Consider the following 27,338-nt stretch of genomic DNA (forward strand, 5'->3'; position numbering starts at 1 on the left):
CTTATTACTTAGGCTTCTGGGCACCCTAGGACTAAACAAAGTTCAGACGCGATTCGCAATATTTAGTTGGCTGAATTGGCATAGGATTGTCATGGGGAATATGCATGCAAGCTTTTCGAGTTCAAGTTCTGCTTGTGTCAGAGAGACTGTACGTTCCACGGGCTCACCGCTTAGTCCCAGTTCATAGAGATTTTCTTAATAATATCAGCTTGTTTTGAGTCGTTTGTCTACTATTTGCATACGGTATGGTATGGAGGGTTTTGCTTGGTGCATTCGATGGCGTTTGTTCCTTGTTCGCGTACCTGTGAGAATGCTCGTATTCCTATCCCAGTCCAAAAAGAGAAAAATGACAAGTTAGATCCAAACGAATTGAAATTGCCTGTTACCTTGACCTGGTAAGTCGGGAGGGGAGAAGGGCACTATAAGGCGACCCGTTCCATCCGGTACTCGAATGGCAGTTTCAGATTTGGCAGCTCTATGTTTGGCCTTACCGTTAGTCACGTCTAGGCTTCTTATGGGCTAAACTTACCTTGCCCGTTGGGATATCGAGCTCGAGTCCCGGTTCGACCCCGTCCGATGTGCGCAGATAATAAGGGAAATATGTTATACCATGTACATAAATTACATTATGCATACACGTCACGATCCAATTTTTCCCCTCTATTGGGTTTCGTGACGGCACCTAGTCTTAAGGACTAGGTAAGCCTAATATTTACGGAAGAACAATAAAAATAAATAACATCTTAAAATTCTTCTGGAATGAATCCTTTATACAATGAATATATTCCCAACCTGGCAGTACAAGCCATAAGCTCTACAGAGTTAGCTACCACTTCTAAATACAACTATTTGGAAAAGGGTGAAAATAGTTGAATACAAGTAAGAAGGTGACTCTGAAGCCAGCAAACGCAGCAGCAGGTTTACCTTGAGTCTCCTCAGCAATGGTCCACACAACTACTAACGAGCGATATTTGGGATCTGCACAACAAAAATATGCAGAAGAGTAATATGAGCACACCACAACAGTGCCCAGTAAGTATCAAGACTAACCTCGGTGAAGTAGTGACGAGGAACAGTCAAGACACCTACCGGTCTAATAAACTGTACAAATATAAGCATAGGAACAACGAAACATTATGTATATATATATATAAAGACTACACATTATGGCTAACAATACAACAATCACAATAAGGGAAGAAAAACAGCAAGTAACAGAGGGAATACCAGAATAACTACATAGAAGAGCGAGCGAAATCACAAACCCAAAACCTAAATCACAAATACAGTAAAGGTAAGCAATGACTCAGAACCTACGACAGTGTTCACATTAAGTCTTAGCCAACAAACTCCACGAAGTACCGAACCTCGGACAACTTATAGCTCACGGGTCCCAATACCTAAACCCTAACACTTGGCATCCTGTGCTCCCATCACAACTCATGGTCACACTAACAACTCACTTACTAACTAGAGCTACTCTCACATATATGACAAGTAAACGAGGGTGTACATTTATACTCAGCAATATCAGGAGAACTTCATATCCAATGGGAGTGTTCAACTATGTGTATGCTTGTGCCGCTGCTCTAACATAATTCCTACCAGCTAATAAGCATATGGAAAAGAACGGACAGCACGTAAGGTGTTTTCTCACAACTTCCACAAGATAAAACTCATACAGGTAAGCGTACCACAACACAATATCAAATATCAAGACCGCCCCCAGGCCATCACAAATCATCACAATCAATCCCTGACATAGCCCACCTTATCTCGCCACGTGTGAAATTAATAACATAATAAGTGCCCGCCTTGTTTCGCCACACGTACATCATAATGTTCCCACCTTGTCTCGCCACATGCACAACCCACATATAAGCATATATATACATGTCCCTCCTTGTCACACCGCATGTGCAATATGTCAATAGTAGCAATAGCACGGCAGAAACCTCGTGCAACCTCATAACAACAACCGCAAGGCAGAAACCTCGTACATCACAATATCAACAACCGCACGGCAAAAACCTCGTGCACCACCACAATAAGTACAACAGCAACAATGACAATGTATATAAGAACACGACAAGTAAATCAACTCGAGAACTTTCGATCATAAGGAGACAGAAAAATAGCTCACATGGATAACCACAATAGAGAATACTAAGCGTAACAAGAATAACAGGGAGAAAATAATATGAAGCAACGACCCCACAATATATAGTTCAACAACAGGGAAGCTAACACGAATCAAATAATTCCAAATAAGGAAATGTCAACTAAATATAGGATATCTAAACTTCTTTTAAGGTTGGGCAAATTATGAAAAATATACAACAATTTCAATTAAGGATGAGCAACGGGAAGATAATCATAACCTCAATGAAGACTAAACAGTTACAAAAGAGATAATAATGATTTCCAATAGACACGCAGTTATGAAAGATAGCATGATAATAGAAGAGGTAAAAATCTTCAGTTAAGTAAAATAAGAGTCGAATAGGCAATAAGAATGAATCATAAAGCAATTAATTCCAATTAAAGCATGTAGAGGTGAAACTAGTAAATGGGAAACTCAATCATATCAAGAACAACTTCATACTCAGTGAATATAAGGACCTAAAAACTCTAAAAGGCCCAACTTTCCACAAATAAGTCTGAACACGCACTCGTCACCTCGCGTACACGGACTACAATTAACAAAGAAAACTCAAATCCTAAGGGGAAGTCCCCCACACAAGGTTAGGCAAGACACTTACCTCAAAGACGATAAACTGATACTCTAAAATACACTTCTCATGTGAAAAGACCTCCGGACGGCTCAAATCTAACCAAATTAACTTCAAAGCACAAATAAAACACATAAGAAACTATTTCGGATCATAAAGTCTCAATCTTTAACAAAATCCAAAAATCGGTCCAAAAGTCAACCCCTGGTCCCGCACCTCGGAACCCGACAACTTTTACAAAAATCGAATACCCATTCTGATATGAGTTAAACCATCCAAAATTTACCAAATTCTGATACCATTTGGTCCCTTAAATCATGATTTTTTATTTTAGAAATTTTCTTTCAAAACCAACATTTTCCTCAACTCAAAAAATAAATTAAATGATGAAAATGAAGATAAAATCATGAAATATGTTAGATTCTAGGTGAAGAATACTTACCCAATCGATTTGTGTGAAAACCCCTCAAAGAATCGCTCAAAATCGAGCTCCACAAGTCAAGATATGAATAAAATACTCTAACCGTCGATTTTGGGATATATTCTGTCTGCCTAGGCATTTGTGCATCGCGATCGCGGAAAAGGAGATGTGATCGCAAAGAGTAAGGCCACTTCCCTGAATCAGTGCTACGCGATCGCGAAGAAGGGAAAACCTGGTGGTCCATGAACTAAGCTACGCGAACACGAACAAGGAGATGCGAACGCGGAGAAGGAAAATGCAGGGCTTCGCGAACGCAGAGTGACGCCAAATTTTGCAGACAAGTCCAAAATGACATAACGGAGCTGTTCCAACTCTCGAAATTGCATTCCGACCCCAATATCACAAAAGTCAACTATGGGTCAAACTTCTCCCTTTTCTAAACTTCAACTTTTTCCAACTTTGGCCGAAAAGCCTCAAATTACCTTACGGACCTCCAAATCCGGACGCACTCCTAAGTCCAAAATCACCATACAAAGCTGTTGAAATCACCCAAAACCCATTCCGGAGTTGTTTACTCAAAAGTCCAATTCCGGTCAAATTCTCACCATTTAAACTTCCAAAACTAGTTTCCTTCTTCCAATTTGACTTTGAATCATCCGTTGACTGAATTTAACCATGCACGCAAGTCGATACACATATTATGAAGCTATTCAAGACCTTGCGCCGTCGAACGGAGCTTAAATTCTCAAAGCAACCGGCTGGGTCGTTACAATACGGGTACAAAAATAAAGCAGCATAAGTCGGTTATTTCAAAGAATCATACAGTAGGCTATCATCCCTTCCTAAGAGGTGGAAGTATAGATCGACATATAATATTGATACGACGAGTAGGATTGCAGGCATGCTTAAGTGCGTAGTGGTCGTAATCCCACTTTGAGTACTCATATGACGTGTCGAACCCATCACTACAGGTGAGATGTGGGTTTTATATAGACATCAGACCTAATTTCGATTTCATGTAGAGATCTGACCTTGATTGGTTTGGTTATTTCAAAAGTTTGTCTATCACTTTTTCGAGTTGGTGTTTATACTGAGATGGTGAGGTTATGACAGTCGGGAAGTGATACTTTGGCTGGTTTTAGATCTAGAGTAAACTAAAATTTTGGCTAAGAAATCTTCACAGACGGCGCCAAATTATTTGACCAAGAAATATTAAGGATCTTTTAAACTAATTAATAAGAAAAATAGAGGATAAATCCTAGCCAAGAATAATTAACTCTAGATCAAAGCGCATTGAATAGGAGAATAAAATATAATCAAGCCCATAAATTTTAAGGCTTATAAAAGATATCGAATATAAATGACATGCTTACATTCTTGGTGTACTGTTCAGAAATGTAAGAATAAAGACGAAAAAGAAGGAATTCCATTAACAACTGCGGGATTTATCTTTGTTGATTCAAGATGATTATGAAGATTGGCCGCCTAGATCCGAAACTTCTCTTGTCTCTTGTTTTTCTCTTGTAGCATTTTCTGGTTCTTCTGCCTCTTTTTCCTGAAGGAGAGAAACCCCCCTTTTCCTGTTATCTTCCCTCTATATAAAGTATTCCCTTTTATCCAACGGTTCTTAGCCAGAATACCTTAATCTGTTGATTGTACGTTGGGTCGTTCCCCTTAAATGTCACGACATATGCTTCGCCATACAAGCTTTTTGATAGTTCGATCCTGGCAGCGGCCGAGATACTTGTTGTTATGGTCTCATGAATACGACCACGGCTTAGTCGGCCCCTCGCCATTCCTTTTAATGCTGATCCAAGTGTGGTCAGATTTCGACCCATACAAGTGTTGAATTAAAATTTTTTTTTGTTAGCATTTGTATTGATTTGAACTTTGTTTGAGTTACTACATTTATGGGCTATAAAATTTATTTACCATTCAAAAATATTAAGTCTAAACTTTTTTTTTTATAAACCCCTCCCAAATTAGGAGGATCTATAGTGTTTCCACACTTCCCCTCCATGGTGACTCGAACCCAGGACCTAACGGTCGTAGGTCTGTGCTTTTACCAACTCAGCAAGCCTCACTTGTCGTCCAAACTTGAAATAATACATTAAAAAATAAAAATGTGAAAAGTTTAAGAAATATTTATAAATTACATTACAATAAATATTTATATGTATAAAATATTTTTAAAAATTATATAAATATACTATCGAGTTGGTTTGATTTGATATTTTTTAGTTAAAACCAAACCAAATCAATTATGGTCAGGCTTTTTTTCCAATACCAAACTACATCCGGATTTTTTTCTAGGTTTGACTCGGATTATCAATTTGGTACGGTCTATCAGTTTTCTTTGTACACCCCTGCTGAGAATAACATTATATAGTTGTATTTATCCATATATTATATGTAGCTGTCATTGTGTAAGTTTCTCGCGGAACAACCTTATTAATACATAATAAGATGTTATATTGCAGGTTTCAGTGTAATCATGTGAAGTTTTAAATTTATCTTGAGGCAAATGCATGAAAATGCTAGTTATTCTAAATTGATAATTAATTACTACATTTTAAAAGTCGACCATGATGTGTAATTTATATGTCGTACACAAAATCTTTTCTTCTTTATCTTTTCCCCTCTTTTCTTTACTTTTTTTTTAAAGACATTAGTAGTTCTAAGAATAAAGTAAGAAATCAGAAATCACGCATTTAGTTTGTTAATTAGCAGCTTATTGTTGGTAGTGTCAACCAATTTTTGTTCGAAAACCAATCAACAAATCGAGAGGCGGGAAATATGCCATGGTCATAATTCCAACGCTTCGACAGACTCACTCACTAGAGGATCAGGGAACGATGGCCATGCAGGCTACCTATCCCCAGAGTCCAGTTCTAACTTGGGGGGGGGGGGGTTCTCAATTCACCTTCAATCATGAATTTTATAATTTGAAATTGTCGGGGTTCCCATAATGCAGAATTTAGGCGCCACTTTAGATCTTTGTTGGATAATTATAGGTCAGCTTTGGCTATACTCTTGGAGACACACATGCAAGATCACACAGTACTTCGCAATGATTTCCACTTCACTAATATGTTGTTGGAGCCTGCTAATGGGCTCATAGGTGGTTTGGTTGTGCTGTGGCATGACACACTAATTAATGTAGAAGAACTGAGGATGTCAGAGCAGGAAATCCACTGCCTTGTCCAGGCACCTCTTCATGAAGCTCCATGATTCAGTAATTTGACATGCATGCAGGGAACAAAATGGGGTAGCGGGCCAACTTGCTAAGCTAGGAAGTAGGATGCAACTTGCTGATATGTTGCAAATTTTTGTTACACCACCACCTTTGGTATCAAATCAGATGCTGGCAGACCAAATGGGCACGACAACTCAACGCATGGTACCTATATCAGATGAGCAACAAAATGAAGATCAAGCCAGAAATACATGTTTTGTTATTAGCCATGTACCTATTAAGACTGTTGAAAATACTGTTTTGAAAATAGATAGGAAAACGACAACCTCTACTAGTATAGAGGATCGTGAGTGTGACAACTTTAGGGGCGACACCTCACGTAAATATGATAGTATAGCTACTACTAGTATATGTAATATGGTGCACGAGCACCACACCCATGTATGCATCTTTTAATATATGTAAGTTATCTTTTGCCCAAAAAAAAAACAATTTTGGTGGACCAACTAAAGGTTCTTCCAACTCCACATTTTTAAGAACAACTCAATATAATACAAACGTAGTCTAAAAGAATTTTTTTGAAGAAGCTAAGGTGGGTGATTCAAATATTTTCTTCAACAAAGACATAGATAGAGATAAGAGAAAACAAAGAAAATGAAATATATATGAGATTTTCTTATATTAAAAGTACTCATAGTATAAGAATATACACGTATATTTAAAGTTATTATCGTAATAGTGTTTTTGATTTTTATAAATTTGCTTACTCAATAAAAACACAGACTAATTGACTAACACATCTCTTTGGAGTTCTCGTTTTACAGCTTAACAAAATAAAACTATTGTAAGAAAACTTGTTAGTTAAACTATAACGAAATTTGGGTAAAACGTGATTGAAGAATATAAGGAATTATTCGTTAACACATATCGATGCAACTTAATATGAAGTTCCAATTTTTTATTTATTTTGTCTGCATGTATGCTACAAGGAAATAATTAATTTAGTAAGTAATTATGATTCTGTTAAAAATGATCAACATAACCCGTGTCCGGGAAAAGGCTCGTATCCCGGGATGTAATATAAACAACTTACTCGAATGTAAATATTAGCGGTTATTTTCACACATCGATCCCGTAATCTATAGGTAACACAAAGACAAATTAATAGTTGCTTCAACGTTCCCTTCTACCCTACTCTATTTTTAGTGTAAGTTGAAATTCTAGTGCGTGCGTCTTTTAGCGTTGGAAGGAGAAGATAAGTGGGCCAGCCATTCTGCAGTATACGGCCCATTGGACCAAAAGGCATCTTCCTCGGAGAAATTCAAAAATAGCCAGATTATAACTGGTCGTTCAAAAATAGCCCAGTTTCAAAAGTAATCGAAATTTAGCCATTTTTCATGTAAAGATAAATCTGAGCAAAAACACTTTTCAAAACCCGAAAAATACGCCAGTATATTATACTAGAGTTCCAGCATAAGTATGCTTGAACTCCAGCATATTATACTGGAGTTCCAGGATAAGTATGCTGGAACCAGCATAAGTACACTAGAACTCTAGCATAATATGATGGGCCCATTCTTAGTAAGTGTTGTGGGCCCATTTCATCATCCTCAACCAACTAGCTGGCTTGTCTTTATTATATGAGAAATTTCAGAAACCACTATATTTTAGTGATTATTAGCTTGTCATAGTTACCATTTACTAAATTACTTCCTATAGTTAAGTTTTAACTTGTTATAGAGTGTATTTGATGTATTTCAGCTTATGTATTATGAATACAATAGAAAAAGTCGGTGGAAAAAAGGAAATTACAGCTAACGTATAGACTGTATTCATATGTATTCGCGAGCTGTATTTGTGAATACAGTAACGAAATTTGCGAAAAAAAGGTCTTCAACTGTTTATAAACGGTAAGTGAGTCAATTAATGCGATAGACTCCTAATATAACTCAACAAACTCAATTATAACACACAAAATTTGTATTTTCAGTTATAGAAAAGATTCTCAATCGAAAAACACCCCAAAAATAGAGCAATCTTCAGAGATTCAATCCATCCTTTCTTTTTTTAGTGGTATCTTTACTAAAATATTTTTTGTGGTATCTTTACAAATAGATTTATGTATTGAAATTATATAATTACATTGAATACAATTAAATACATAAAAATACATTGAATACATGACATATAGCAGGTCATCTATAATGCAAAAACATATGAATACATACTGCAGATATATTGCAAAAACATATTAATACATACTGCAGATACATTTGAATACATATATACATCTGAATACATAAATTATATTAATTAAAAAATATATGAATACATTCTACAATACATTGAATACATATTGCTGAATATATATTGCTGGACAAAACAGTGAAACAAAGTGAAGCTTTGAAATTATATAATTTTATTGAATACAATTAAATATAGTGAATATATTGAAAAAGTAGAAAAAACTAAAGACAATGAACACAATGAAATACATGGAATACAGCGAGATACATTGAATACAATGAAAAAAAGGTAACAGACTCTTCAAGTTTCTCAGCCCAAACTCCGTCCCCAATCCACCGATATCTAGACCGCCACCATGTGGTGCATCGTCGCCGGTACCGGCGCCCTCTGAGTCGTCCAGGTAGTGAATCTCTCATTTCAGCTTTGAAAATTTTAAGATCTGCACTTGTATTTCTCCAAATATTTGTTTCTCCTTTATCTTTTTTTTTCTAGATCTTTGTTTCTACTTATCATAACTCTTTGGAGCAAAAAAGGTTAAAAATTGAGAGAGACAATGGAGATGATGTAAAGCCCCGTAAATTCTTTTAGTTAACTCCTACTAATTTTAAGCTTGAGAATGCAATGTAATTAAATCAGTACTACATGATTATTCGAGTGGAACAATAAAATCCTAGTCTTCAGATGGCAACGAGAAAGGATTTAGAAAACTAGGAAAAGTGGTTGGCAAACAAAGAGACAAGTGGGGGACAAAAGAATTAATTAAATAACAAGGATAAGAAAATAATGGAAGTAATTATGAAAGACAAAAGCAAGTGGAAATAGAATGATTAAAGTTGAAAACCAAAATATTGCTTCTGTGATGGAATAAATTTGAACCCAGTGAAGGCTGGCAACTCAGCACCCGAAATTTAGAATCCACAGCTGAAGTTTTTATAGGCATTTTGTAAAGGGAGAGATTATATTATATTTGACTTGGTCTTGGGGATTAGAGAGAAGGAACAGCTATTTACCATTAATACATCTTCAAGGTAAGAATTAAATGCCTTTCTTTGATAAATTCGATTCATTTATTACATCTCTTAACCCTCCAACATTGTGGGATTCATAGATTTTTGAAGATAATCTCAAGGACATTTCAAGAAACTCAAATCTTGAAACTTTTAGGATTTGAAAAAGAGGTAATTTCTTCGCTCCAATCTTATGTACCATACTCCACGGGCATAGTAGAGTATATTTATGAAGTTAGATTTGTATTTAAACATCTATTCATAAAACCCTAAGCTAGTCTTGAAATTGAAAAGTTGGTTGGTAAGAATGATGAATAGTGATGGGTGTTGTTTGAACGATGTTATTTTGAGTTTATAGTGGAATGACTAGATTCCATAACAAATTTAATGAATAAGTTGGAGTTAAAATTCAAGGATTGTCATTCAAATAATCAAATGAGGATTTTTGTTAAACTTACAAGATTAGATTTAAGTGTTAGACACTTAGTTGGTTTAGTAGGTATCGTTGTGATTCGTTCTTGAATTATATGAGTTCGTATATGTAGATCGTGACTCATTGGTGTTATTGGATCATTTGTGATAAGGTTGGAAGCAATTTGAGGTACGTTGAAACTTACTACCCTCAGAACTTTTCTCCAAATTCATACCGAAACACGATTAAACTGAGTTTCAAAATGCGAGTCCTATCTGGTGGGGACGAGTGAGTTGAGATTTTACCATTCTTGCATCATAAAAGATTTAAGTGAATGAATATTATTTTCCTGAAATTGTATCTTAATTAAAGAAAAAAACTAACTAAATAAGGAATAACACTTGTAGTATTTTGAAATGAAAATACATGAGTTGTAAAATATCTTGGATATAGCTACTCTCAAATAGTTGATTTGGCAATAAAAATCATCATTGATAAATGTAAAGGTTTTGGGAGTTACATAAATTCACCGAGATTGACCTGGGACATTTTTCCTCATTAGGTCATGAAACTACACGTGCCGGTGTAGGCGTAGAACCTACCTTACGGTTGGGGACTACGGTAGAGTACTTCCCATTAGGGGTACTATTGTGCTACTTTATTAGCATGGCTGAGTCGATTCGGGCGGCACAACGATGAGACGACCTGAGCAAGTAGGGTATATGATACTTACCGCTAGGTACATAACCTAGTTAACCTTCTTTCGTGTCGGTGATGGTATAGTGCTCCCGGTAAATGAAAAATCTAACATGATTTTGCAAAGATCAATGATAAAGGAAGACTTTGAAATATGTTTTGCCATATTATTTTATTGTACTTTTTAAATTGTTAATTGATATGAATACTTCTTTCTTGATATCAATTATTATTGCATATCTTATGTCTTCTTAAATATCGTCCTATTTTCTTTTTGGGGAACGGTTCATGATTCGTACTAGGCATGTGGAGCTTATGCCTTTCGGCCACATTTTCATTTTCTATTTTCAGGGACTGGACCTGAGCAACTTGGATCGCGTGGATAGGGCAGCTCTACATTTTTCGTTGACGTTATTTGGTGAGACTCCATGTTTGTATTTGTGGAGGACTTTATTATATTAATATCCTTTTGAGCCACCGGGTTATGCCTGGGCTGACTATTCTAGTTCGTGTCATAGAGATTCCATAGACAACAATAGTATTCATTTTGGGTTGTAATCCTATGGTTACTTACATGGCGTGCATGAACAAAATTTTCTTTTATCTTTATGCATCTTTTCCTTCAAAGGAAAATATTTACTTAAAGACATTATTCATGCTTTGCGTATATCTTAAAATGATTGAAATTGAAGAGCCTTTCGCATCCTCCTATTAAGCATATAGATATGTATTAATCTATAGGATGGTTCACTCGGGTCGGGTAGAATACCGGGTGCCGGTCACATAGTTTTAGGGCGTGACAAACTTGGTATCAGAGCCCTAGGTTCTAATTCGAGTCCTAGAAAGTCTATGAAATCGTGTCTGGTGGAGTTCTCTTTATTGGTATGTTGTACACCATACTTATATATTGAGAAGGCTATATGGACATAATAAGAATACTTCACTCTTTCTTCTTATTCTAGAATCGTGCAATAGAACTAAGAAATATTTCCTAACTCGTGCGCTATATCAATTGGCAGAAGATGGTGAACGCGCATGGCGATAATATGAATCGAGAAACTTCTCCTATACCTGATGCGGCTTCGGGAGGGGTACCCGCTAAACCTAGGGGTCGACCTCCGAAGGCTACAAGAGCACGGACTATGCTAGTTCCAATGGCTCCAAGGATGGTCCAGGAGCTCGAGGAAGAAGTTGATGAGGCACCTGCTCCACCTCCAGAACCAAATCACTTGGAAAAGACCATCACTGATATTAAAAAGGCTATGGATACTTTTGCTGACCTCATGGCTATACAGACCCAACAAAACCTTTAAGTGGGTATTCAGGCACTCCAACAAGGATGGATGAGAGCGCTAACAGTTGAGGACATAGCACATTTGGCCATGAAATTTGTGAGACTTGAGCCGCCAGTTTTCACTGGTATAGATCCCACTGCAGACCCTCAGGACTTCTTAGAGGAAGTTGAGAAAGCTACTACTTTGCTGGAAGTTAAAGACTACCGAGTGGTTCAATTGGTAGCTTACCAGTTGAAAGACATTGCTGACCTTTGGTTTAAAAGGGTAGAGAAAAGTCGATTAGAGGATGCATCTCCAATAATTTGGGCAGAATTTAAGAAGATCTTCATTAAGAAGTGGTTACCACCAGGAGTGAGAGCTGCCCTTGTGATATTGTTTGAGACCTTAAAGCAGGATACCATGATCGTCCTTGAGTATAGCATCAAATTCGAGAAGTTATCCCATTATGCTCCCCACCTCATCCCCACCAAGGATGAAAAGATTGATCGCTTTGCTCGTGGCTTGATTTCGGGCATCAGAAAAGATATGGCTAGTGGGAGAAGGAACACTACCTTTACTGAATTTGTATATCTAGCAATGGATCTCAAGAGGATTCATCAGGAGGAGAGGGCTAACAGGGAGCAGAACAAAAAGGATCGAAATTTTGGCACTTTCAGTCCAGTACCTAGTTCGGGGCAGAACAAAAGAGGATCATCTGGACCACCGCAGTCTAGGATGCAGACAACTTTCAGTAGCCCTCCAGTGGCATACAGTTCCGAACAAGGAGGCCAGTCTAGGTCCGTTCAGAGTAAGCACCGGACTGCACAGCAGGGTCAGAGTAGTGTGGGTTCTTATCAGCGTCAGCCTAGTGTTACTAGGGGACCCCGTGGTCCGTGCTATGGATGTGGGTTGACGGGTCACATCCGAAAGTTTTGCCCTAATGGGCAACAAGGTTCGAGAGCTCACCCGACACCTTCGATGGCTACTACTTCAGTTTCACCACCCCACCTAAGAGTGATGGGGCCCACAGCGGACGCAATGCAGGAAATGTGCCATAGACAGCTGCTACTTCTCAGGGAACTCATCCTCGTTTCTATGCCATGCCTACTCACCCTACTACAGAGGCTTCAGATGTTGTCATCACAGGTATACTTAGAGTTTGTGCTCTAGATGCTTATACTCTTATGGATCCTGGATCTACTTTTTCCTATGTTACTCCGTACTTTGCTTTAGATTTTGGCATAGAGCCAGAACAACTATTTGAACCATTTTCTGTGCCGACTCCAATGGGAGATCCTATTATTGCCTCCCACATTTATAGGGGTTGTGTGATCATAATCAAAGATCAAGAGACTATTATAGACCTCATTGAACTAGAAATGATTGACTTTGATGTGATTATGGGGATGGATTGGTTATATAAGTGTTACGCCCTTCTTGATTGTCGTGCTAAAGTGGTCAAGTTTGAGTTTCCCAATGAGCTAATTCATGAGTGGAAAGGCAATATTGTTGAGTCGGCTGGTAAATTTATTTCATACCTTAAGGCGAAGAAGATGATCACGAAGGGATGTCTCTAATATTTAGTCAGAGTCATTGACACAACTACAGAGGTAACAAGCATTCAGTCTGTGCCAGTTGTTAATGAGTTTCCTGATGAGCTTCCGGGTATCCCACCAGATCGGATCATCGACTTTGGGATAGATGTGGTGCCAGATACTCAGCCGATATCTATTCCCCCATACCAAATGGCTCCAGCCGAATTAAGAGAATTGAAGGAGCAATTGAAAGATTTACTGGATAAAGGGTTTATTAAACCTAGTGTATCACCTTGGGGTGTGCTAGTGCTATTTGTGAAAAAGAACGATGGTTCTTTGAGGATGTGCATTGACTACAGGTAACTTAACAAAGTGACCATCAAGAATAGGTACCCACTACCTCGGATAGACGACTTGTTTGACCAGTTGCAAGGAGTAAAGTTCTTCTCAAAAATTGATTTAAGGTTGGGGTATCATCAGTTGAAGATTCGAGAGAAGGATATTCCCAAAATGACCTTTCGGACCCGCTACGGGCATTATGAATTTTTGGTGATGTCATTTGGACTAGCAAATGCACCCGCGGCCTTTATGGATCTAATGAATCGGGTTTTCAAACCAGTTCTTGATAGATTCGTGATTGTTTTCATTTATGACATATTAGTCTATTCGCAAAGTCAAGTGAAGCATGCCAATCATTTGAGAATAGTGTTGCAGTCGCTTTTGGAGAATGAGTTATATGCCAAATTCTCTAAGTGTGAATTTTGGCTCGAATCCGTGGCATTCTTGGGTTATGTAGTATCTCGTGAAGGAATTAAGGTTGATCCTCAAAAGATTGAAGTGGTTAAGAGTTGGCCTTGACCAACTACACCGATGGAGATCCGCAGTTTCTTGGGATTAGCTTGTTACTATCGGCGGTTTGTTGAAGGATTTTCTACTCTTGCATCTCCGTTAACTAAGTTGACATAGAAAGCAGCAAAGTTTCAGTGGTCGGATGCTTGTGAGAGAAGTTTTCAAGAGTTGAAGGCTAGATTGACTATGATGCCCGTGTTGACATTGCCAACATGTTTGGGTGACTTTGTGGTTTACTGTGATGTCTCTAGAGTTGGGTTGGGTTGTGTCTTGATGCAGAAAGGTAAGGTTATCTCTCATGTTTCTAGACAGTTGAAGATCCATGAGAAGGGCTATCCAACCCATGACTTGGAACTTGCCGCGGTTCTTTTTGCTTTGAAAATCTGGCGGCATTACTTGTACGGTGAGCATTGTGAAGTATACACCAGCCATAAAAGCTTGCAATATATATTCAAGTAGTGGGAATTAAAATTGAGGCAAAGGAGATGGTTAGAACTATTGAAGGATTATGATTTAAGCATTCATTACCATCCAGGAAAGGCGAATGTGGTAGCCGACGCGCTAAGCCAAAAGTCAGGAGGTACCTTAGCACATTTACCGATAAGTAAAGAGCTTGCCGCTTGTGCCATAGCACGTTCCTCTCTTATTGAGCATGTCAAGGCGGAGCAATTTGAAGATCCAAATTTGGTCAATATTCGAAATAGTGTAAAATCTAAAGAAATCCTTGTATTTTCTCTTGATGAGGATGGGGTGTTGAAGATGAACGGTCGCTTGTGCATGCCAGATGTTGATGGGCTTTGTAATGAAATTATGGATGAGGCACACAGTTCGAGATATTCTATACATCCAGGGTCCACAAAATGTACAAAGACTTGCAGGAGATCTATTGGTGGAATCGGATGAAGGAAAACATTTCGGACTTTGTGGCTAGATGTTTAAATTGCCAGCAAGTAACGGCTGAGCATTATTGAGATTCCATTTTGGAAGTGGGAGATGATTAATATGGACTTTGTTGTGGGTTTTCCTCACACTCGCTTGAAGCATGACTCTATTTGAGTGATTGTAGACCGACTTACGAAGTCGACACATTTCTTACCAGTAAAGATGACTGACATGTGATGACCCAAAATATCATTTTTAAATTAAATAATCATCTCGGTATTTTTAAGACCTTGAAAAGCAGTATCAATAATTTCTCGACTTGCATGCGCAGTCTGTATAATTTTCCGGAAGGTTTTTATGTGAAAAATGGATTAAATTGTGAACTAGAGCTTTAAAACTCAATTGAGTTGACTTCGATCAATATTTTGCGTAAACGAACCCGAACCTGTGATTTGACGGTCCCGGAAGATCCGTAGGAAAATATGGGACTTGGGCGTATGCCCGGAATCGAATTCCGAGCTCCCAGGCCCGAGAAATGAATTTTTGAGTAAAATTATTTTCTGAAAATATTTAAGGAAAATGGAAATGAAATTTGATTAGAAAATGATGGTATCGGGCCCGTATTTTGGTTCCGGCGCCCGGTACAGGTCTTATATATGGTTTAAGCACTTTCTGTAAAGTTTGGTTGAAAACGGACGTCGTTTGACGTGTTACGGACTCAAAAATGGAAAATTTGATGTTTTATGAAATTTGAAAGAATTCTTGGATTTTAAAGCTTAATTCGTGGTATATGACGTTATTTTGGCGATTTGATCGCACGGTTAAGTTCGTAGGATGTTGTTCAGTTAGTGTATGTGTTTGGTTAGGAGCCCCGAGGGCTCGGGAGTATTTCGGAGGTGTCTCGGAGTGATTTTGGACTTAGGAAAATTGCAGAAAATTTCAGAAAAATTGCAGAAACAGTACCCGTGAACAGTACCCATGAATAGTACCCCGTGAACAGTATCCATGAACAGTACCCAATGTAACTTCTGAAAATGGGTCCCATTTTCCATTTTTAGCAAAATGGAGCTCAGGGAGAGGCGATTTTCGGGATATTTTCAGAGAAAACAACGGGGTAAGTGTTCTTAACTTAATTTTGGTTAGATTACCCGAATCTATTACTAGTTCTGGCACTTAATTGGTGATTTTAGTTGGGAAAATCTTGAAAACTCTCTTAGTTTAATTTGAAGATTTGAGGGTCGAGTTGATGTCGGATTTTAGTAAAATTGGTATGATTGGACTCGTGTTTGGATGGGGTTTCATATTCCGTAATTTTTGTGGGGTTCCGAGACGTGGGCCCCACGAGCGAATTTTTAGTGCAATTTCGGTTTTAATGAAAAACGTAGAATTTCATATGGAATTAATTCCTATAATTTTTATTGACTGAATCGAATTGTTTATGACTAGATTTGAGAATTTTGGGCACGAATTCGCGAGGCAAAGGCTTGTTAGAATTTTGAATTGGTTACAAAGTGAGGTAAGTGTTTGGTCTAACCTTAGCTTAAGGGATTAGGAGTTGTGTCTTATTTACTACATGTTAATTGTGGAGTACGACGTATAGGCATGATGACGAGTATTTATACGTTGGTGTCAAGCATGTCTGTGAGTCTTGTATTATAATTGGTATGACTCTGTTGTGGTTTATTGCGCTTCATATGTTATCATTACCATTGTTCCCTTGCCGGGATGTTTGTTTGATAGTATTGTTCCCTTGCCGGGATGTTTGTTTGATAGTATTGTTCCCTTGCCGGGATGTTTGTTTTGATATTATTGTTCCCTTGCCGGGATGTTTGTTTGATATTATTGTTCCCCTGCCGGGATGTTTGTTTGATAGTATTGTTCCCTTGCCGGGATGTTTGTTTTGATATTATTGTTCCCTTGCCGGGATGTTTGTTTGATATTATTGTTCCCCTATCGGGATGTTTGTTTGATATTATTGTTCCCTTGCCGGGATGTTTGTTTTAATAGTATTGTTCCTTTGCCGGGATGTTGTTGAAATATCATTGTTCCCTTGCCGGGAAGTTGTTATATTGCTATTGTTCCCTTGACGGGATTCCTTGTGGTTATTGTTGGCTTGTAACTGGGAGCGGGTGGTACGCCTACCGCAAGATATAATTAAATGGGAGTGGGTGGTACGCCTACCACAAGATATAATGAAATGGGAGCGGGTGGTACGCCTACTACGAGATACATGAAATGGGAGCGGGTGGCAGGCAGGAAATGGGATCGGATTGCACGCCTGCAACAAGATGTGAAAAGAAAGTGAAATCTGCCTTTGTTTTCCTTATTCTTGTTAGTGGTTGGATTTTGATTCCTTTATAATTCTCTTGCTATTATGTTTTTACCTTCTTCTTTTTTTATATATTTTCAATACTCCAAATTTCAACAATTGTCACATTTTTTACTCAATTGATTTCCTAACTAAATTTTCCTTAAACCGTTTGAGGTTGTACTTTATTAAAATGGAATTTCTACTATGTTTTGATTTATTGATTTCTCGTATTAAAAGTAAAGGATTCATTCGATATTGTACTTTAATTGAAAAGGGTATCTTCTTTATCAAATGATTTCTAAAAATAACTTCATCTTTTCTTGTTGATTTCCTAATTGGGTTGGAAGTTGTACTCTACTTTATGTTAAGTGAATGAGGCGTCACAAGGTGACATTTACTCGAAAGAATTATATTCGAAAGATGCTTATTTGAAAGATATTTTATTTAAAGGAAATATATTCGAAATATATTCATTGAAAAGCATATTATCTTAGAGATTATTACTTGAATGATTTATAGGCGAAAGATTTACATTTGAAGGACTTGATAAATTGATTGCACTTGTATCTATTATTTGTTGAGAAATATTTATGATGTTCTTGTTGCCTACTATTTATATCACTGGTTGATCATTGTTTCCATCATTGTTATCTGCTTCCTATTATTTTGTACGCTATATTGCACAAGTTTAGTTGGTAGTCTGGTCTTAGCCTCGTCACTACTTCGCCGAAGTTAGGCTAGGCACTTACCAGCACATGGGGTCGGTTGTGCTGATACTACACTCTACACTGTGTGCAGATACTGATACTGGAGTGCTTGGACCGCAGTGAGGGTGCCGTCTTCAGCCCACACAGGCGACACGAGGTAGTCCTGCAGACGTTCGCGGGCCTTGGCGTTACCTCCTATCTTTTCCTTTATCCTGTTTCCTTTATTCATTTCAGAAACAGTGTTTATTTTATCTTTCAGACTTTGTATGTAGTATTCTTAGACCGTCTGTGAAGTTGTGACATCAAATTCTGGGTAGAGTTGTATTTAGACTTCCGCAGTTTTGTATAAAGATAAATTGTCAGATTTTGTCTTCCGCTTAATTATTTTCGCTATTTGCATGATACCTACTCATCACTGATAATGGTTTAAAACTGGAAAAGGTTAAGTAATTAGGATAACTTGGCTTGCCTAGCTTTCACCAGTAGGCGCCATCACGGCTCTCGAGGGCGTGAAATCCGAGTCGTGACATGACACGACACCACAGTATGCTAAGTTGTACTTGAAAGAAATTGTCTGACTTCATTATATCTGATAGAGGGGCCCAATTTACTGCTCATTTTTGGCAGTCCTTTCAAGAATGATTGGGTACAAGTGTCAATTTGAGTACCGCTTTTCATCCACAGACTGACGGACAAGCTGAAAGAACTATTCTGGCACTTGAGGATATGTTGCGGGCTTGTGTCCTTGATTTTGGTGGGAACTGGGATGAACACTTACCTTTGATCGAATTTGCCTACAATAATAACTATCATGCTAGTATCCAGATGGCTCCATATGAAGCTTTGTACGGACGACGTTGTAGATCACATATTGGATGGTTTGAGCCAACAAAGGTAGGACTACTTGGTCCCGATCTTGTACATGATGTCTTAGAGAAGGTGGATTTGATTCAACAGCGGCTTAAGACTGCACAAAGTCGACAACAAAGCTATACAGATGTACATCGACATAAGTTGGAGTTCAAGGAGGGTGATCAAGTGTTCTTGAAAGTATCACCAATAAAGAGCGTTATGAGATTTGGGAAGAAGGGCATGCTAAGTCCTAGATTCATTGGCCCATATCGTATCTTGAAAAGGATTAGGGAAGTAGCCTATAAGCTGGAGTTACCTGCATCGATGACTTTGGTTCATCCTGTTTTTCATGTATCGATGCTACGAGGGTATGTGCATGATCATGCTCATATCGTCTCACCAGAAGTAGTAGACATAAATGACGGCTTAACTTATGACGAAGAACCTGTTGAGATTCTTGATAGGCAAGTTCGTAGGTTGAGGACTAAAGACATAGCTTCAGTTAAAGTGTTATGGCGTAATCATGACATCGAGGAGGCTACTTGGGAGGCCGAGGAAGATATGAAAATCCGATATCCACACTTATTCGCAACTTCAGGTATGACTATTTTTTTGAAATTTTGAGTTTAGAGTTTATTATAATTTACTTCCATGAGGCAAGTGATTGATTGATTTATCTATTGCACATGGTTGTTAGACTTGTCTTATGTTGATAATTTTAATTGTTGTGATGTTGGGAGAGGCTAAGTACTAATGTCCGGAGATATATGAAATCGCGGATACATTCATTAAGGTAGTTGTGTTGAGTTGAGCCATGTAAGGCCTTTTATATTGTATTCTTATAACTCGTTGTGAGGTTGGAATTTTGGGATAAGCCTATTAACGAAGGAAACTCTGCTAAAAAAGATTTTTAAAAATTTGGAGAGTTAGTTAAATTTTGAAGCCTTAAAGAGTTAAGGAGTAAGAAAAAGGCTCGGAGATTACGTTTTTAGACTTTAACACGACAAGAAATTTACATTTGAGGACGAATGTTTCCAAGTTGGGGAGAATGTAAAGCCCCGTAAATTCTTTTAGTTAACTCCTACTAATTTTGAGCTTGAGAATGCAATGTAATTAAATCTGAGCTACATGATTATTCGAGTGAACAAAGTTAATGGAATGCTTAGGGACAATATCGATAGTTAATCATTAAATTAGTGGATGTTACAAGGTCATCAAATGCATTTGGAGCATTTCAAGTTTCTATTCATAAGTGCTGAAATTTTGAGAATTCAATAGTATGTAACCAACTTGAAAAGTTGGAATTTAATAAGGAAAACAAGGATTTAAAATCCTAGTCTTCATATGGAAACGAGAAAGGATTTAGAAAACTAGGGAAAGTGGTTGGCAAACAAAGAGACAAGTGGGGGACAATGAAATTAATTAAATAACAAGGATAAGGAAATAATGGAAGTAATTATAAAAGACAAAAGTAAGTGGGAAATAGAATGATTAAACTTGAAGACCAAAATGTTTCTTCTGTGATGGAATAAATTAGAACCCATTGAAGGCGTGCACTCAGCACCCGAAATTTAGAATCCACAACTGAAGTATTTGTAGGCATTTTGTAAAGGGAGAGATTATATTATATTTGACTTGGTCTTGGGGATTAGAGAGAAGGAGCAGCTATTTACCATTAATACATCTTCAAGGTAAGAATTAAACGTCTTTCTTTGATAAATTTAATTTATTTATTACATATCTTAACCCTCCAACATTGTGGGATTCATAGATTTTTGAAGATAATCTCAAGGACATTTCAAGAAACTCAGATTTTGAAACTTTTAGGGTTGGAAAAAGAGGTAATTTCTTCAGTACAATCTTATGTACCATACTCCACGGGCGTAGTAGAGTATATTTATGAAGTTAGATTTGTATTTAAACATCTATTCATAAAACCCTAGAAGCTAGTCTTGAAATTGAAAAGTTGGTTGGTAAGAATGATGAATAGTGATGGGTGTTGTTTGAACGATGTTATTTTGAGTTTATAGTGGAATGACTAGATTCCATAACAAGTTTAATGAATAAGTTGGAGTTAAAATTCAAGGATTGTCATTCAAATAATCAAATGAGGATTTTTGTTAAACTTACAAGATTAGATTTAAGTGTTAGACACTTAGTTGGTTTAGTAGGTATCGTTGTGATTCGTTCTTGAATTATGTGAGTTCGTATATGTAGATCGTGACTCATTGGCGTTATTGGATCATTTGTGATAAGGTTGGAAGCAATTTGAGGTACGTTGAAATTTACTACCCTCAGAACTTTTCTCCAAACTCATATCAAAACACGATTAAACTGAGTTTCAAAATGCGAGTCCTAGCTTGTGGGGACGAGTGAGTTGGGATTTTACCATTCTTGCATCATAAAAGATTTAAGTGATATGAATATTATTTTCCTGAAATGTTGTATCTTAATTAAAGAAATAAAACTAACTAAATAAGGAATAACACTTGTAGTATTTTGAAATGAAAATACATGAGTTGTAAAATATCTTGGATATAGCTATTCTCAAATAGTTGATTTGGCTATAAAAACCATCATTGATAAATGTAAAGGTTTTAGGAGTTACATAAATTCACCGAGATTGATCTTGGACATTTTTCCTCATTAGGTCATGAAACTACACGTGCCGGTGTAGGCGTAGAACCTACCTTACGGTTGGGGACTATGGTATAGTACTTCCCATTAGGGGTACTATTGTGCTACTTTATTAGCATGGCTGAGTCGATTCGTGCGGCACAACGATGAGACGACCTGAGCAAGTAGGGTATATGATACTTGCCGCTAGGTACATAACCTAGTTGACCTTCTTTCGTGTCGGTGATGGTATAGTGCTCCCGGTAAATGAAAAATCTAACATGATTTTGCAAAGATCAATGATAAAGGAAGACTTTGAAATATGTTTTACCATATTATTTTATTGTACTTTTTAAATTGTTAATTGATATGAATACTTCATTCTTGATATCAATTATTATTGCATATCTTATGTCTTCTTAAATATCGTCCTATTTTCTTTTTGGGGAATGGTTCATGATTCGAACTAGGCATGTGGAGCTTAGGCCTTTCGGCCACATTTCTATTTTCTATTTTCAGGGATTGGACCTGAGCAACTTGGACCGCATGGATAGGGCAGCTCTACATTTTCCGTTGACGTTATTTGGTGAGACTCCACGTTTGTATTTGTGGAGGACTTTATTATATTAATATCCTTTTGAGCCATTGGGTTATGCCTTGGCTGACAATAGATTCCATAGACAACAATAGTATTCATTTTGGGTTGTAATCCTATGGTTACTTACATGGCGCGCGTGAACGAAATTTTCTTTTATCTTTTTGAAGTTTTGCCTTCAAAGGAAAATATTTACTTAAAGACATTATTCATGTTTTGCGTATATCTTAAAATGATTAAAATTGAAGAGCCTTTCACATCCTCCTATTAAACATATAGATGTGTATTATTCTATAGGATAGTTCACTCGGGTCGGGTAGAATACCGGGTGCTAGTCACATAGTTTTAGGGCGTGACAGATGAATCAGTAGAGAATCGTCGATAGAGAGAATGGGGAAGAGAATGGCGTTGTGACAGAGAGAATGGGGTGGATGCAGGAAGAAGGATACAGGAGGAGAGGGTTAGGGGTGACACAACAAGGAAGGGGGGAAGTGGTCGCCAGCCGGATCTGTCGTTGGCGGAACACAACCCCTGCTAGGGTTTCTAAAAGCAGGGGAGAAAAAACTGGAAGAAAATTAAAGAGAAGAAAGAGGAAAGAGAAAGGGGAATAGAGGGAAGAGAGAGGGAGAGAGAAGTTTACTTTCTATACGGTAATTTTGTGAGAGAAAAAAAAAAGAAGGAGAGAGAAATAATACACACCATATTTAATGGCTTAAAGGTAGGAAGTAGTCATAAATAGATATTTTGCTATAAAAATTAATAGGTAGCTATAAGAGATAATTTTCTAAAAGGATATTTATTTATAATAAATAAAGTATCAACCTTTGCTATAGAAGATACAATTTCCTTATTATATTTCTAAAAACTCGTTTATTTTTACTTGTCCATGTTGACTTGACACACTCTTTAAGAAATAATTAGTAAAATTATAATTTTATTATATCACCCATGATTATAATATGTTGGGATTTGAAAAATGAATTGGAAATAATTAGCAGCACTAAATAATAGAGGTAAAAAAAGGGCAGCCCGGTGCATTAAGTATGGAGTCCGGGAAAGGGCCGGACCACAAGGGTTTATTTTATGTAGCCTTATTATGCATTTTTGCAAGAGGCTGTTTCCACGACAATAGAGGTAAAACAGATATAAAATGGTAAATTATCTCTTGATTTTTTAAACTGGACAAGTAAAAAATAGATGTTTTATTTTGTATAGTGTATTAGTAAAAATGGATAGAACGACGAAAAATAAGAAATTAATTTTTGTAAGTTATCATTAAGATCTGAGAGTGTGACATATTTATGTAAAGCAATTGAGTGCTATGCCTTCAAATACTATAGAAAGAGTTTGTATTACTCCTTTGACAAATGAGGAGGAGCAATATTCGTGAATTGGTAAATACGATAAATCAAATTTTTAAATAGAAAATTTAATGTGAAGTTTGGAATAAATATATGTAAGATTATTAATTTCTATGGATTTGAGTTTATTCAAAACGAGTAGCTCAACGACCTCATTCACGGTTTAGAAATTATAAGCAATTTAGCGTTTAAAGGTGGACGAAAACAGCTAATAATTTGGTCTTTAGGGTTGGATTGTTGACTACTTTAAGGTATTTAAATTCTCACCTAATACAACAACAACAATAACAGCCCAGTATAATCCCACAAGTGGAGTTTGGGGAGGGTAATATGTATGCAGACTTTACTCCTACCCTAATATTTTTATTATTTATCCATATATTTTTTATCATGTTGTTTATCTTTGTCGGATCACATGTTCACATATCTATGAGCCTCACTGCACCATATGAATTTTTAATTTATTTACTAGGCCTTGTTTGTCCATAACTTTTTTTTTTCCTGTTTTATTATTTTTTTTTTTTCAAAAATGTGTTTGTCCATGAAATTTTGAAAGATTTTGTAAAAATTTCGAAAATGAGTTTTTGAAAAACCAAAAAGTGGTTTAACCATTTATTCAAAATTTTCAGGAAAACATTTTTCACCACTCACAAAACTTCAACATTTTCTCAAGTGAAATACATGTCCAAACACAATTTTAAATTTCAAATATCATTTTTCAACTTAACTCTAAATACTACTTTTTTTTTTCAAAAATTACAATTTTTATGTCCAAACGCCTACTCAATCAAATTGATCAGGCAGAGATTCTTATCCAGTTTCTTTTTTCTTCTAATTTTTATTTACAAAAACATGTTACTCCAATATATTCTTACCTCTATCAAACACTAGTTAAGAAAGAACGTTATATTCTCTCCAAAAATGGAACAGATATACTATGGTATTTTCTATATATACATATTTGTGACGTGGAAACAAAATTGTTCACTGATTATCTTTAGGGAGTAACTAGATAAATGGCAAGCTTTTTAAACTAATGGAAGTCCATCTCGTAATAAAAGCTAACATCACTTCATAGATGTTAGTTGAGAAAAGTTATTTTTAGGATAACTCGATATGAAATAGAAAATTGCTTCCTCCCATCCCATGATGTCAATTTTACAATTAGAATGAAATCCCTAAAAATTATTAATCATAAAATATATGACAAAATGCCGTAATATTTTTTACAATATTATAATTTTTTAATGGTGTAAAAGATAAGATTTTTATCGCATAGTAACTTTAACACTATTGCATTACTTATATTTATAAAAAAAATATTGGATATTTTATTTTTATGAGTTTATTTTATTTCTTTTATATTTTTTAAACTTTTAATATATTTTATATATTTTTTGTCGGTATAATTCTATTTTATTAAATTATTAATAAATATTTAAAAATCTGTCAGGGCATACGACTCGCTCCATAAGTCATGTCTTACATCCTCACCTTTTAAAGCACTGATCTTGATTATTAATGTTTAAAGAAGTCTTCCTATTTCCTTATTAATTAGGTAAAAAAAAGAAGAAGATAATTTTATAATGACTTTTTTATATTTATGGATTTTATCAAACACTATTTTAGAGCTTAGAGTAGGGACTGAAAAATCTGTGAGAATGGCATGTACCCCTTCAGGTGCTCTTAAAAATGAGGGAAGAAAAGTGGAGCATTAAAGTATTAAAGAAGTCAAAATGAATAACGTAATTTTATTTCGACAGTATTATCTATAAATGTACATAAAATATACTACTAAGGCCTAAGTGATATTCATTAGTGTCAGTCTGTCAGAGCAGCTCATGAAATGAAAAGATAGATAATTTAATAAGCTTTTAACTAAATAAATAAAAAAAAGAATAATTTGAGTAATGAAGGAGAAAAGAGATTACTATCACGTCACTGAAAATATAAAAATCAACGAATCTAACTTTCTATATGAATTTAAACATTGATTTCTTATTGTTTAAAATAAAATTTTATTCTTAAAAGCTATATAGAAAATACAACAAATCGCATCTGATTTTCGGATGCAATTGAAAAAAGCATTGAAAGTAAAAGGGCAAGAAGAGCTTAGTGTGAATTGAACCTTGAATATTTAACTATTAAGAAATAAAAAATATAATTAAAACACTAATAGTTGGTTGCATTTATTTGTATAAGATAAGGTAACGTGTTATTTTCAATGAACCAACTTGTTTATTAACAAAAAAGAAGTTGGTACAAGTTTAGTCTAAGATTATTTATACGCCATTACTATCCCATTCAAACCAATTACATATCCTCGTTATTTATGAGTCATTATCATACAAAGACTTTTGTTGTAGTTGGGATTTTAATAATTAAAGTTATCTAAAAAATTATTTTTCAGAATAAATGAATTTTATTTGAATCAACTACTTGCATAATTAATATCTTTGAATTACCACATGAAAAATGTAAACTCGTGTAATTAACAATTAGAAAATTTCCATGTAGTTTACATCTTATCACCAACTTTTAAATATTAAGTAATCGCACATACTTCATTTTCAAAATTTAATTTATTCTATATTTGAAATATAGAAAAAGAAGAATGGAGTAATATTAAGATGTTAATAAATTTCTTATGAATAATTGAGTAATTTTGGACATTGAGTATTGTTTCAAATAGTTAAAACAGTCAATCTTGTTCCTGAAATAGGACAACTTTATCTTCCGCTTCGCTTTTAACACAAAATGCCAGTAACTTAAAAATGCCTTGCTCGGAAGTAAAAAAGCCATTTTGTATATTCCATTTGTTGGAGGTTGTTACCTATTGTATTGTATCGTATTGTTATTTTAAGTATAAAGTTTGTTTTGATTATTACTTAAGTTTTATTTATTGTATTGTAAAATTTATCTTTACGTAACGACGAAAATTATCCCTTTATGTAACGACAAATTTGGTGTGGTAGCATAGTTACCTTACCTTTTTCCTCTCGTCTTGCCCTTTCTTGTTATTAAATAATCATATTTTATCTTTTACCATACTTTTTATATAATAATTTTATTCCGTATTTTATTTTATTTAGTAATGTTATAAGTTTATTTTTTATATTGTTGGTACGTGATACCATAAAACAACGACAAATAATATATTTATTCAAATATTATATTTATCAAATAATATAATATAATACAATACAATACAATCGGATACGGTGTACTATGAAACCAACGTATAACAACAATCCAAACAAGAATATCACCTATCAAAAGCTTTTTATTTTCTTTCTCCTACTAAATACTCGGGAAAAAAAGGAAACACAAAAGGAATTGTGGGACCACTCAACCAATGATTCACTTATCTATCTACAAGCACTCTCTCGACAACATCCCCTACTTAGCAGTATTTATCGGGGAAAATTTCACATAAGAATAAGGGGAAGTCTACGGTTGACCACTAATAATACATATATTTACTTTTAAGCTATTGTTTAAAATATTTTTAGCCTTTAGCCACTGTTTTAATAAATTTTAACTGCCCGAACGAAAATACCCTTTTGCTCATGTCCTTAACTTCAGGACTTCAGGACTAAATGTCCTTAACTTTTGAACTTGTCAAGTTCAGGACTTCAAGGCTAC

The 27,338-nt window shown here is 35.8% G+C and overlaps 2 protein-coding genes across 2 annotated transcripts; both read left to right on the forward strand.

Moving 5' to 3' along the window:
* The first annotated feature begins 12,054 nt into the window (after nucleotides 1-12,054).
* On the forward strand, nucleotides 12,055-15,272 carry LOC142162073 (uncharacterized). The gene is made up of 5 exons (XM_075218378.1): nucleotides 12,055-12,999; nucleotides 13,062-13,506; nucleotides 13,594-13,805; nucleotides 14,487-14,772; nucleotides 14,905-15,272. Exons 1-5 carry the CDS (start codon nucleotides 12,055-12,057, stop codon nucleotides 15,270-15,272), a joined length of 2,256 nt encoding a protein of 751 aa, XP_075074479.1.
* Nucleotides 15,273-19,094: 3,822 nt separating this feature from the next.
* Nucleotides 19,095-21,373, forward strand: LOC107825951 (uncharacterized). Its single transcript, XM_075218379.1, has 2 exons — nucleotides 19,095-19,719; nucleotides 21,339-21,373. The coding sequence occupies exons 1-2, from the start codon at nucleotides 19,095-19,097 to the stop codon at nucleotides 21,371-21,373; spliced, it is 660 nt and encodes a 219-aa protein (XP_075074480.1).
* The last annotated feature ends 5,965 nt before the right edge of the window (nucleotides 21,374-27,338 follow it).

The sequence above is a fragment of the Nicotiana tabacum genome, chromosome 7 (assembly GCF_000715075.1).
Source record: "Nicotiana tabacum cultivar K326 chromosome 7, ASM71507v2, whole genome shotgun sequence".
NCBI lineage: Eukaryota > Viridiplantae > Streptophyta > Magnoliopsida > Solanales > Solanaceae > Nicotiana > Nicotiana tabacum.